The 14,222-nt window shown below is 51.8% G+C and overlaps 1 protein-coding gene across 1 annotated transcript; it reads left to right on the top strand.

Moving 5' to 3' along the window:
* Positions 1-1,873: 1,873 nt before the first annotated feature.
* CITED4 (Cbp/p300 interacting transactivator with Glu/Asp rich carboxy-terminal domain 4) lies at positions 1,874-3,995 on the top strand. The gene has a single exon (XM_041479451.1). The coding sequence runs from the start codon at positions 2,144-2,146 to the stop codon at positions 2,756-2,758; it is 615 nt and encodes a 204-aa protein (XP_041335385.1). The 5' UTR covers positions 1,874-2,143; the 3' UTR covers positions 2,759-3,995.
* The last annotated feature ends 10,227 nt before the right edge of the window (positions 3,996-14,222 follow it).

Consider the following 14,222-nt stretch of genomic DNA (forward strand, 5'->3'; position numbering starts at 1 on the left):
CTTCCTGCAGGCACTGGTTCTTCTCAAACAGCCCAGGTCATGCTGGGGAAATATTTAGGGACAATGGCACAAAGCTGGGACACAGCTCTATTTCTGGTCAAATTCTTCTCAGACTGGATGAGCAGCTGATTGGTCTCAGCCTTGCAGGAGAAGGGGCATGAGAGAGGACAGAGATAGAGGGGACCTTCCCATTTGTGTTCAGCAAGAGTGTTCTGTCATCTGCTGATTTGTTTCCAAAATGAAGGGCAATTTACCACCTTTGGGGTCTTCAGTAATGCAAATGCTGTAGAGAGTCCTTTCCCACGTGTTACTCCTGTCCAAGAATTCCTGCCCCTGCCCAGGTCTTGCAGGACACACCACACCTCTCCTCCAAGTGAGAGATGTTTTCATGGCTGGATGCCTCTGAAAAGACCAGGGCAGACACTCCCCTAGCATTTATTCCTCACCTGGGTGTGCATCTGCATGTGAACTTGTAGGCAGGCAGGTATATGTATCTGAGCATGTGTTTATTAGTACTAAAAATGCATTTGTCAAAATCTCTAGAGTTAAAAAACAATCATTACGTAATTATAAGGAACAATTAACTAACTGATTCATCAGCTAGAGGCTCACCAACAACACCTGAAACCTACCCCAGCCACCTAACAAGGCAGAAGGTGGCACAAACAAATGCAGCTCTGAGAATGTCCTGGAGATTTATGGCCCTGTGCTCTGTCCAGATAAGAGAAGACACTTTCCATTCCTGGCTGCTGGTGTCTTGGAGCTGAAGGCTCCCAGGTATTCCCTGCTCTGAGCTGCTGGTTTAAAGTGTTTTGATACAGAAATATTCCTTAAAAGTAACCCTTAGGGTCAGTACCATGGCTCAGAACTCCCCTAAGGTGCTCATGCTGCCTGACTTAGACCTTTCCTCTGCTCACAAGGGTCTGTGAGTACCCTGAATATACAGAACACTTAAAACTCCACAAATAACCTCCTCCAAGCCAGCAGAAAAGCTCTGTCTGTCACTGCCAGTTCTGCCAGACCACTGCTATGGTCTGTAATGCTGTGGTTAAGAGCTGTCTGGGAGAGGACAGAGACAAAGAATGAAGTTGGGGAAGTAAGCTGAACTGTGTCATTCCGTGCCTTCCAAGCAGGTAACTATGCACACTAATACAAGTTCCTTTTATAAGGAAGTCTCTAGGTTCCTTCAACACCCAAAGCAGACAAGGAAGATCGCTGCTGCTCTTTCATGCACTACTGGAACGCACCATGTCCTGAAGAGAGCACCAGAGCTGCTGTAGTCTACACCCATGGTGGTATAATTTGGCTAGCAAAGCTCAGTGGGTGGGCACTGGAGACAGAGCTCACCTCAGAGGTGACAAAGACACTGCCGCAGACAGTTATAGCAGCAAACCCCTGTGTGTACAATATCCTCAGTACCATCTGTGTTTGGAAGGTTGGTGCATCCTTGCTAGGAAGATATTTCTGGCCGAGTAACCAAGCACGCAGCTGATGCCACCGGCTGTTCTCGGCCACGGGAGCACCGGACAAAGGTGCACCCTTCAGCGTAAACAGGTGGGACCTGAGGCTCGGTGCTTCAGTGGGTACAAAGACTTGGGCAGTGGCACTGTGAGGAGGAAGGCACCGGAGAGGTGACTGCAGAGAGCTGACGGGGTGCCGCTTGCAGCGCCAGAAGGATGCATTGGCGGGACTGCCGAGCCGAGCTGAGCTGAGGCAGGACCGACCGCGCCTCCTTCCTTCCTTCCTTCCTTCCCTCCCTCTCTCCGCCCGCGGGGCCGGGCCGCCCGCCCGCGCTCCAATGGGCGCCGGGGCCGCCCCCGCCCGCCCGCTATAAGAGCGGGAGCGCGGCCGCGCGTCCCGGCCAGCCCAGCCGAGCCGCGGAGCTTAGTCGGGCTCGGCAGAGCCGCAGAGGGGAGCCGCTGCCCGCCGGAGCCCGGACCGGTGCGTACCGCGGGCACAGCCCGGCTCCTGGCGGGGCTCCCCGCGCACCTTCCCCCTCCAGCGGACCCTGCGGAGGGAGCGGAGCGGTGCCTTCCCCGGGCGGAGGTGGGGGCACGCCGGGATCTTCTGTCGGAGCCGGCTCGGCGGGAGCGGGACGCGGAGCCGTGGCCGAGCCGCTGTCGTCTCGCAGGGACCTGGAGCCATGGCCGAGCATATGATGATGCCGATGAGCCACGGTGGCGCCGGGCTGCAGGGCTACCGCATGGGGGTGAGCGGGCTGCAGGGACCCCCGCAGCACGGGCAGCATGTGCTGAGGACGCTGCCTGCCGCCGCTCAGATGATGCCCTACGGAGGGGCTGGCATGGACGGTGCGATGAGGCCAAGACCCAGCCTCAGCGGACAGATGGGCCACCACCAGATGCAGAACGCAATGATGTTCAATGGCCCGGGTCAGCAGCAGCAGTACATGGGGCCGGTGGGCACGCAGCAGCTCATGGCCAGCATGCACCTACAAAAACTCAACACCCAGTACCAGGGCCACCCGCTGGGCATGAGCAACGGGCCCATGGGAGCGGGTGCCCAGCAGTACAGAGTGGGGCCGGGCCAGCACCCGGGCATGCAGCACATGCCCTCACCAGCGCTGACATTGAATGTTATGGACACTGATCTTATAGATGAGGAGGTCTTGACATCCCTTGTCCTGGAACTGGGGTTGGACCGGATTCAGGAGCTGCCAGAGTTATTCTTGGGACAGAACGAGTTCGACTTCATTTCAGACTTTGTTAGCAAACAGCAACCCAGTGCCATCAGCTGTTGAGGGGCTTTGAGCTCCTCCTTGTGTCTTGGTGGTTTTGAGTTTGTTTCTTACTTTTCCCCACCTGCCATCCTCCTCCCTTCCCCTGCCTTATCCTGTCCTGGATTCCTGCCCTCCCCAAAGGGACAATCATCGGACACTGGCTTGCAATGGATTGCTTTTCTCTTCTGTGTGTTTTTTCTGTGTGGGAATTTCTGGAGAGGGGGTTGGTGCACCCCAAGCAGAGAGCAGATCAAGAGCTCCTGCTGTAGAACTGCCTCTAAATGACATTAACAGGATTTCTGGCTTAAGTAGAAATAATGGACTTATGACTTTCCTCAACTAGGCTTGGAGCACAAGAAGCGATAGGCAGCTGGCAGCCCTGCTGGTAGCTGGATTTGTTCGTGGATTCTCTGGTGCCAGTGTAGTTGAAGGATCCTGAGAGAGAATTGTCTCCCTGGTGCATGGTTTGAACCAGTTTTCCCTTGCAACCATGGGTGGGGTTAGTTATTTGTTGGGATGTTTTACTGTGACAGTAAATAGGTCTTCAGTCATGTCTGTTCAGCTCGGGAAGGGGCACTTCCCCATAGCAGGCTTTTTTTCTAACTCGCAAAAATAAAGTATGCCTTGGGGAAGGGTGTGCGTTTGTGCCTAAATGTTCATCTCCGTGGAACTTCAGATCTCGGACCTGTACTGCTAATCAGCTGTAAAATTTACCAAGTGTTTGAGGTTGATTCAGGCATGAGGCTTAAAGCTGCAGTCTGGCTCCACTTTTTTCCACCTCTGAAACCAAATAAAGACCATGTAACTGTATATTTCAGTTCTAATCTTATTTATTTTCCTGTGATTATTTATTTGCAAGGGCTCCTTTTGTTATTTGGCTTTGGGACTGCTGGGAAAGATGCCTGGAGAGTACTGCAGCTTTAAGATGCTGGCTTCGGGAAAAGCAAGCCTGGGGTAGTTTTCAAGCTGCTCTGCAGAATAGTCACTTCAACTCGAGATCGTTGTGCTGAACGCGCAGGACTCTAAATCCAACACCTTTCTGAATGTGATAAAGATGACTCGATTTCCAATTCCCTTGCTCAGAGAAGGTGAGATGTAAAAGCCGGCGGGGTTTGGTTTCTCCGCTGGCTCCTGTTTCCAGGCGCTGGGGAAGCTCCGGTGACTCCTGGTTGCTGCTGCCCCCTGGTGCTGCCGGCCCCTGCCAGCTGCCTCTCGGCGAGTCGGAATGTACAGATGGATTTGCGAATAAAAGCTGAAATATCTCCCGTGTGCATTTGTTCAGTGGCCATCTCCAGATTGCTGCGGTGTGGACCACTGGGAGAAGCGTTGCCTTTGCTCCTGCTGGTGGGCTGTAGGCCCGGTCACTTGTGTGCCCCACCTGATACTCGAGTTGGAAGGACTGGGTTTCTAGTTTAATGCTTGGCACTAAGTCCTTGAAGTGTGGCTGGGAGGATGAGATGCTCCTTTTCTGTACTGAGGAGAAATGACAGATGTGGATGGTGTTGCTTTGCAGCAGAATGGCTGTTTTTGCTGGCTGAGCCAGCTGATAGATTCCTAGAATGGCTGGAAAAGACTTAAAGATCATTTAGAGTTGCTTGGACAAGTGGGTGGTGACTCCTTCCAGACTGTGTGCACCTCTGATAGCTGGGCTGCAGCTCTCTGCTGCAGTTTTCTGTGCCACAAAGGCTCTAAAAATCAAACAGCCATTGCTCTCCTACTCTTACAGGGCTTGAATTTTCCTTTTTAAAGGGTTTCCAGCCAGTTCCTTTGCAGAGTTGAGGGGGATACCCAAGTGTTCCTTTCCTGCCCTGTAGTAATGGGGCTGTGGATGCTACTATTGCAATGGCTGAACCACTTTGAACTGTCAATGTCCTCTGTCTTGTTCCTTGCACAACTCAAGACCAGTTGTTAACAGTCTTGCCCTTTTGGTGGTTATGCCTGTACAGTCTGGGGATCTGGTCAAAAAATAATTGCTGGGGCTTTTCTTGAAGGTGGGAGAGCCCTGCTTAGGCTGTCAGCTCTGTGGCAATGGGCTGTTGGAGACCTGGAAGAAAACTTTGTTGTCTCTGTGTAGCTGCGGGTTGTAGGTAAGCAGTGAGTTTGGTTATTCAGAATAAAAGTAATTCAACCACAAGATAAGCATGTTCTAGGCTGTCAGTTCTTCTTGGGGGGTGTAGGCTCTGTGGTACACACCACTGTGACCTACAGTGTCCCAGTTACAAGTGGGGAGCTGTGTCCATCCCACAGATGAGGACTATCAACTCAGCAACTTCTGCAGAGCTTCACCACGACCAGGTTTCTGTGTGATAAGCACTTTGCACTTGATGGCCAGAGGAACATGTCTGTACATCCTCTCTGAGGGCTGTGCACTGCACTGGGAAGGGTGCTGTTGATTTAAGTCAGAGTACAGGAACTGATAATACCAGGGATGTGGAGTGACTGGGGGTTCACAGTCAGGATTTTCTTGGGAGTCTGTCCCAGCAGGCTCAGTTGAGATTACTTCAATGCTTCTTGAGTATGTCACCCCCATTCCCCAAAAGACCCTGTTAAGTGTGGTCAGTCTGTGATTTTCTAGAAAATCCAGGTCAAAACCACTTATTTCTGCTAGAAGCCTGTTTTTTCTGTCTGGGCTGAACTGGCCAAGTGCTGTGATAATTTCCTTTGTAATGCTTTCTTAGTTCAGGTGCAGTCTGCCCCCTGCACCTTTGTGCAGCAGGCTCTCTATGCCTTGTTCAGGCACACAGGACCTGTACAGCAGCACAAGCTGCAGCTTGGCAGCTCAGGTCTCCCTCTGCACTCAGCTGTGTGGTGCACCCTGCCTGCCCAGGTTCCCTGGCAGGGTGACTGTGAACAGAGGTGCCAGGTGGCACAATGGGCCAGCCCAGCTACCTGGGTCTGCAGGCGAGGTCCTCAAAGGTCACCAAAAATGTAACAGGGCTGAGTTCTGCTTTTCTCATCCAGCTGACACTGAGCTCTCCATCCCACAGCAGGCAGGAGGGCAGCAGGGTGACCACCAAAGCTCTGGTAGGGACTGACAGGCTCTGCAGAGCACTGCACACTGCTGCTGAATGACAGTGCCTGTCACTTTGGGAGCTTTGAGGGCACATAAGTGAACTCCTCACATGAGAGCTTATTGACAGACAAGCACCTCTCCTCTGAGGTACCAAGAGATTACTTTCTATATTGTGAAGAATGGAGGTTCTCAAACCCCACGTGTCACCTCTCCTAGGCTGGATCCTCTGTAACTCCAAATAGGTTTTGTAGCTATTTGTGTAATACCCAGGGCTAGAGGCAGCCTCTGGGAGCATGAGTGTGAAAGCACAGAAAGACAAGGCCTTTCTCCACATGCCTGTCTCTGACCACGTGCTCTTGGGCTGATGAAGTTTGTTGATAGCCCAGGGTGATGTAGAGTTGCAAAGGTGAAAGTCTGGTGCAGAGCTGGTGAAGGATCTGCTAACAGTGAGTGGCCAGGCAATAACATGAGCAATGCCTGCTAAATACAAAATGATGGCTAGAGGTTAATCCTCCTTGACTTCATGCAGTGCTGGGCTCTAAACTAGCTACACTCAGCAAAGATCTTACTGTGGCAATTAATGTTTCTATGAAAAATCTCGGCTTGCTGTTCAGGAAGAGCCAGACAAGCAAAAGGAAGGCTAGAAAATCATTAGGAGATGACTGAAAAGTAAAATCAAACAGTGAATGCCGTACAGAACCAACAGACAATTCAGACCCATGATGGTGAATTGTCAAAAATTCTGGTCTATTTATAGAAAAATGATAATGTCAAACTAAAGAAAGAAGAGACTCAGGTAAAGTTTCTTGAAAGAAGCCACAGAATAGCTTGGGACTCCTCAGTCAGGAAGAAGCTGAGCAACAAAAGTTTATAATGTAAGTGAAAGGAGAAGGTGACAGGGAATTCTTTTTCCCAAGTGTGATGGGAGATATCTGCTGATCTGTGCAAGTAGAGGCCAGGGTCAAACCCGAGTGAGCAGAGGTGTTTCTGCAGGCAATGTGTAGCTCATTGAAGCTCTTTCTGACAGTATAGGAGGTACATGGACCCTTGGGGTTACCTGAACATTTCTATATGGCCAAAATCGCTGATCTGTGGCTCAAAAGGTCTCCTGAATAAAAGATTCTTGACTCAGAAACAGGGGAATGTTTGTTTTGTTTTGGGGGTTTTTTTGAGGTTTTTTTGTTTGTTTGTTTGTTTTGTTTTTTTATTTGTTTGGTTTTTTGTTTGGTTGGGTTTGTTGGTTTGTTTTTAATTCATAGATACATTTTCCTTCAGTGATGTCTTCTGCCAATGAAATCCACAGGGGAGAAATCAAGGTCTTTGTAAGAAGCTTAAGCTCTCTAAGCTCCTCTTTATTTTAAACCTGCCACCCCCTCACTTTGTTCTGTGTCCCCAAATTCCCAATAATTTCTTGTTAATCTTCTCCACATTAGTAATGATTTTGGAGCTCCTGAGATGTTCCCTCTTGAGTGTCTCCCTAAGAGCCACTGTGTGTTGTAGATTGTGATCACCTTTTTCTGCCCTGTTTCCAGCTTTATGGGATGGGGGAGGGAACAGCACTGATTTAAGCTGTAGATGGATGTGTCATGGATTTTGCCAATGCTATAATTAGGTCTGGTTGTTCTATATTTCAAACATCCCTCACAGAACCACAGAAATATTTAGACTGGAAGGGACCTTTTGAGGTCACTCAGTCCAATCCCCTGCTCCAAGCAGGACTGTGTTCAAAGGCACGGCAGGCTGCCCAGGGCTTTGTCCAGGCAGATTTTAAAAACTTCAGGGGATGGGATTTGTTTGGACCCTTGTTTTAGTTTTGGGAATCTGTTTCTTCATTTTTTAAACCATGTATTGCTGGGTTTGCATTTGCCTCAAAAGTTTGGAGTGAGGAGTCCCATCTGCTCCTCTTCCTCATGCTGCCATCTTGGCACCTCAGTTTCTGCACCACTGTCTCCTCAAACCTTTAGAGAAAAGCCTGTCTGAGTTTCCTTGAGCAGGAGTAAGCTTTGCTCTGTTTCTCTGCAGCACACTTCCGGGGATGGTTTGTGCCTACTCAAAACAGCCAAAGAATACAGTTTGTTCTTGTGACATCTTGACTTTGCCCATGAATCCTCTGGACTTCTACAGGGGTGAGGAAGAAAGGGGATTTTACAATTTACCTCACCCTAAAACTCCAAAGCACAGTTACTAAGAAATATTCAAATAGCTTTCATGTTCTTGGCTACAACAGAAATGTCTCAGATGTGGTTTTCTCCTCTAGAAAACTGGAGATGTTCCTGGTCAAATACCGACAACTTATAAAAATAAAACTGTGGCTGTGCCTGAGGTCATCCTGTGCAGTTCCCAAAAGAAGTCACAGCACCTGCCTCGAATACAAGCTGGCTGCTAAGGATACCCATCCCACAACACTGGCACCTGCAGCAGAGTCCAGGGAATGCTCTGCACATCAGCTCCAGTCCTGTCTTACAGGAAAGTCCCTCTCTAAGTCCCAGCACTGCTCCTGGGGTGTATGGCCAGAGGCAGGTGTCAGCTCCCAAGGAAAGCATGACTCCACCACCTCCAACTCCATCACAATCTGCATTTGGACAGCACTGAGCCCCTTGATTATTGCCTGTTGGCATGGGCTCCCTGACAATCACACTGCCAAGGAAAAAGAGCAATGGCAAAGACAAGACAAAGAGTCTCACAGCTGCCACAATGAGGCAGAATACCTTCAGATGAGGGGACCAGGCAGGGCGTCCCATGTACCAGGTCTTTAGTTGATCACAACAGAAACCAGAGTTAAGTCTGGCTGTGTCAATGCCAGAAACATCTGCGTTGTTCCCTCTTCCAGATCCTCAACTCACATGCACATGCTGATGATGATATATCTGAGATCCTACATGTGGTTTGTTACAGCTGGACTCTGCTGGAGTGCCTCTGCAACAATAACTGAGGATCCCACTGTGGAGTATTCCCAGAGAGAATTCCCACTTTGCTGAACCCAAGTCCCTAGTGCAGCAAGGATTCCCAGGAGCCTCCACATGTCTCTGCATAAATAGCGATTAGGGAAAGCAGCTCTTTGCCAAATCCAAGTGATATTCCAGAGAAAAGGGATTAAGCCCATAGTAAAAGCTGTGCAAGTGACTGCTTTCGCAAGCATCTGATCCCAACCCAATTCCCAGATCAGCCTTTGCCCTGAAGAAGAGGGAAAACAGGGTTCTGCACCTCAAGTCTTTGATAACATGCTGCTGTTTAGAAAGCCAGCGGTTACACTGTGGTCCATCTCAGCAGTATTTGATGCTGAGGGGCTCTTCTGGGGCATGTCGTTGTTCAGCATGTTACAACACTCCCGATTTTCAGATGCTGGTTACAGTCTGCCGTTAGGTTGCTTCATAATTGCTACACCAAGGTATGGACCAAGTCCTGCTTTTCCTGTTTCAACTGTAAATACAAAATTCAGTTGATTGCAAGGCACTGTAGTGAGTTGAGGAAAGTTTTGACAAGTCAGCCAAGTCCCATGTCCATTGTATGTGTGCAGCTCAGAGGCAGTGGGACCTTTCCATGTGCAGGGGCTGTGCTGCATCCTGCAGTCTCCGGATGGATTATTATTTCCTTTCCAGATTTGCCAAAAATATCCCTGAGTTCACATTTCCAGGGAATTCTGCAAGTTCAGCCTGCTACAAACATTCATGACCTGCTCATGACCACTGAAATACCAGGGGGGTGAAGAGACCTCAGTGCAACAGTTTTCTGATCTCCCACGCTGCTGGCTCTGATCCATGGTCCACCCTCGCTGCTTCAGCTGCAAAAAGCAGATTTCCCCATGGAAATCTCGCTCTCCCTGCATGGCTGAAGAGCTGTGTGTCTGCCCCATCCTCTCCCCATCCCTCTGCACACCTCTGCCTTTCTTCAACAGCACAAAACAAACTCCAGAAGGGGGCAGAGGGTTTTATTTAATTCTTTAATTCTCAGCCAAGCCCCTGTGGCAGGTGTTTTGCCAGGTGCACTTCTGGGCCAGAGACACAACCAAAAGCCATCACATCCCTACAGGTGGCAGAAAACAGGTAATGATGCAGTACTCTGAGCAGTGCCAAGAGCAAACCTGGTTTGTCAAGAGGGCACAGCTAGGTAAGGAGAGGAACAGTAATTTTAATAGCTAAATATAGCTGTATCTTCCTCAGAATTTCTGGCAGGGTTCAAAAGAGGATCCCAGTGTCCCTGAAGGAAGAGGAGCTCAGCACTGCCCACAGAGACACTGGCCTATTGGGGCAAAAAACAGGGCGGGAGGGAGAGTGTTGCCCAGCATCCCAACACAAACTGGCTAAAATCCAAAGAAAGGCATCTCATGAAGGTAAGATTTGAAGGTGCCTATTTCTCTCCTTTCACAGGTCTTGGAAGGAATGGGTTAAAAGAAAAAGGCTGGTGAGGAGGATTGTAAATGCTCAATTGACCTTGCAGCTGGGAATAACTCTTGATAAAGCAGACCCGTGTTCCTCCAGCATGGACCAAGTTTGTGTACCTCTGCCTGGGTGTTGCTTTGGGGATCCCTGGGACAGCTCAGTAATGGGAATAAATTTGCTCTGTATGCTTGAGCCATGGGTTTGTGGCTGTCCTGACTGCCTGCCTGTGCTGACTCACACAACAGAGAAGCAAAGCTAGCCAGGGCTGTGTTTTAGACCTCTTGGAGCAGCCAAATCCCACCTCTGGTGTGCATGGATGCAGTGAACACTGCACTGTTCAGCATCTTGGAAAGACAGAGCTACAAGTTCTCCTGATTTCTGCCCTTGCACCACGGGGATCTGCCCCTCCGGATAAGCCCAGCTGTGTCACACATTAAAGACACGACTGCCACAAATTTCTCCTGCAAAGCCTTCGTAAGATTTCAGGGCTGTGAACAGCACCAACTGCACAGCCAAGGGATTTAGGGCTGAATTAGGTACTCACTGGAGTTTGACATTTCCAAAGAGTTACTACAAGCTGTTGGTGCTGGAGCGTGCCTCCAGCAGATGGGCAGCAAGACCTGCTCTATTCACTTCTGTCTGAAGGATCTCTGGGTGAGCTCAAGGCAGCAAAAGAAAAGCTGCAAGAGTCCCTGCCCCCCTGCAAGGGAAGGCTCTGCACCACAGGCTGTTTATAAATAGCCAGTTTCAGGAAAAGGCCCTTTCCGTTCTGGTGTCAGTACGCTGTAGAGAATAAACAGCTTTCAGAGCTGAAAAAAGCCCTCCTTATCTGCCCATGCAAAACCTGCCTTCATGTGCTCAGCAAGCTCCAGCATTTAGGGCACAGCTGGGGTCCCCTCAGCCATCGGGGAGGCAGGCAGCAGACCCTGAGTCACATCCTCCACAGAAATGTTTGTGGCAGTTTTGACATGGTCACCAGGCAGAAGGCAGGCTCGTTAACACAGGATGTGCAATCAGGGCCCTCGTTTCTGGACTGCTGACCTGGGTTATGCTCAAGAGGGGTTGAGCATACTGGAATAGTGCCCAGGGTGCGAGGGCACAGCCTCTCATTAAAGATCATTACCACACTTCCACAAATCACCTGAGCTGGACTACTGGTTACATACATGGTATCCCAGAGGAAAAACAGGTGAATGCTCCGGCATTCAGTGTGAGACTGGCAACAAGAGAGCTAGGAGCAATGGGAGGGAGCCTGCAGCTTCTGCTCTGAGCACCGGGCAGCTCAGCCCAGCAGAGCCCCACAGGAACTTCCTTATGGACTTGTCCAAGTCAAAATAGTTCTCAGACCTCTCTAGTGAAGACACACTTTCTGGAATCTTGGCACTTTCTGAAAGCACACCTTGACTTTTCCTTTTGTCTTCATCCCTGGGAACCCAGGACTACTCTGATGCCCAGTGCAAAGGGGTTGGAAGGGACAGGAGAGATTTGCCACTGGTAGGGGTGGAGGGGAGGAACAGCCCTGTCTATAGCTGGGTCCATTGCCACGGCAGCATCTTGAAGTCAGCTCTTTGGAGTAGCCAGTAAAGCAGAAAAGTACGGACAGGGTGTGATCAGCCTGTCCTCCCCAAGCCAGCGTGGCTGTCCCCAAATGAGGAGGGACGCTCAGGTGCTGCGGGGTGATTGTTTGGGGGCCATCGGTGGTGACCTCGCCCTGGTACGGGCACCGCTAATCAGCCGTGGTGCTGATAGAGCCAGAGTGGGCAGGAAGGGTCCCCGGCACCCAGAGCCACCCTGGGCCACCCTGGGCCACCCTGGGCCCCTCGGGGACACCCGGGAACTCCCGCGGGGCGCTGCTGCCCCCTCGCGGCACTGGGCGAGAACCACCGACCTGTCCGGCCCCAGCGCTGCGGGAGCGGAGCGCGGGGTGCGGGGAGCGGGGAGCGGAGTGCGGGGAACGGGGAGCGGAGTGCGGGGTGCGGGGAACGGGGAGCGGAGTTCGGGGAACGGGAAACGGGGAGCGGAGTGCGGGGTACGGGGAACGGGGAGCGGAGTTCGGGGAACGGGAAACGGGGAGCGGAGTGCGGGGTACGGGGAACGGGGTGCGGGGAACGGGGAGCGGAGTGCGGGGTGCCAGGTACTGGGTACTGAGCTCTGGGTGCGGGGTGCGGGGTGCTGAGTGTGGGGTGTCAAGTGCAGGTTTTGGGGAGCAGGGATTGGGGTGCCAGATGCTGGGTACTGAGCGCTGGGTGCGGGGTGCTGCTGAGTGCAGGGTGTCAAGTGCGGGATGCGGGTGGGGGGGAGCAGGGTTTTGGGGTGCCAGATGCTGGGTACTGAGCGCTGGGTGCGGCGTGCTGCTGAGTGCAGGGTGTCAAGTGCAGGATGGAGGTTGTGGGGAACAGAGTTTGGGGTGCCAGGTGCTAGGTGCTGAGTGCGGGGTGTCAAGTGTGGGATGCAGGTTGTGGGGAGTGGGTTTTGGGGTGCCAGGTGCTGGGTACTGAGCTTTAGGTGCAAGGTGCTGAGTGCGGGGTGTCAAGTGTGGGATGTGGGTTGTGGGGACCAGGGTGCCAGATGCTGGGTACTGAGCGCTGGGTGTGGGGTGCTGCCGAGTTCAGGGTGTCAAGTGCGGGATACGGGTGATGGGGAGCAGTGTTTGGGGTGCCAGGTGCTGGGTGCTGGGTGGGGAGTTCATGGGCAGAGTGCCAAGACCTGGGTGATGAGTACTGAGGGTCCTGCGGTTCACAATGCTGGGGTGCCTTCTCAGAAGCAGGTGCTGGCTCCCATCCTTCCCATGGTCACGCTGTTTGCTCCAGAGACACAGGGATGTGTGGGCTATGTGTAATGGTGGTGATATCTTCACACTGTGCACCCTCAGAACACAGAGCAAGGAGCCAGAGCCCTGGGAATCCTCCTTGCTGAAGCAGAACACACTGTAAGAACAACAGCACCATGGGGATTCCCACAACAGCTATTGCTGTCACTTTAACTCCTCCTGCAAAACTCCTTTCCTCCCCCATGAACTCCCCTGTCCCATCTTCCCAGTTCCATTTATGTTGCAGGTTGGTATGTGTGTGACTCCCAGAGTGACATTGGGGTGGGCAGACAGGAAAGTTTCCTGTGCCAGGTGCTAGGTGCTGAGTGCGGGGTGTCAAGTGTGGGATGCAGGTTGTGGGGAGTGGGTTTTGGGGTGCCAGGTGCTGGGTACTGAGCTTTAGGTGCAAGGTGCTGAGTGCGGGGTGTCAAGTGTGGGATGTGGGTTGTGGGGACCAGGGTGCCAGATGCTGGGTACTGAGCGCTGGGTGTGGGGTGCTGCCGAGTTCAGGGTGTCAAGTGCGGGATACGGGTGATGGGGAGCAGTGTTTGGGGTGCCAGGTGCTGGGTGCTGGGTGGGGAGTTCATGGGCAGAGTGCCAAGACCTGGGTGATGAGTACTGAGGGTCCTGCGGTTCACAATGCTGGGGTGCCTTCTCAGAAGCAGGTGCTGGCTCCCATCCTTCCCATGGTCACGCTGTTTGCTCCAGAGACACAGGGATGTGTGGGCTATGTGTAATGGTGGTGATATCTTCACACTGTGCACCCTCAGAACACAGAGCAAGGAGCCAGAGCCCTGGGAATCCTCCTTGCTGAAGCAGAACACACTGTAAGAACAACAGCACCATGGGGATTCCCACAACAGCTATTGCTGTCACTTTAACTCCTCCTGCAAAACTCCTTTCCTCCCCCATGAACTCCCCTGTCCCATCTTCCCAGTTCCATTTATGTTGCAGGTTGGTATGTGTGTGACTCCCAGAGTGACATTGGGGTGGGCAGACAGGAAAGTTTCCTTTCCAGGGTCTCATCACCCTCACAGGGAAGAATTTCTTCCTAATATCCCATCTACCCCTGCCCTCTGACAGTGGGAAGCCATTCCCCTTTGTCCTGTCCCTCCATCCCCTGGCCAAAATCCCTCTCCAACTTCCCTGGAGCCCCTTCAGGCACTGGAAGGCCACAATAAGGTCACCCTGAGCCTTCTCTTACTCTATTACACAAGTTTTATCCACGGCCCTGCTCCATATTTACCATCATTTTGACTTGGTGTGGATGCTTCTGAAATCAGA

This window comes from Pyrgilauda ruficollis, unplaced genomic scaffold (assembly GCF_017590135.1).
Source record: "Pyrgilauda ruficollis isolate IOZ18807 unplaced genomic scaffold, ASM1759013v1 scaffold48, whole genome shotgun sequence".
NCBI classification, from domain to species: domain Eukaryota; kingdom Metazoa; phylum Chordata; class Aves; order Passeriformes; family Passeridae; genus Pyrgilauda; species Pyrgilauda ruficollis.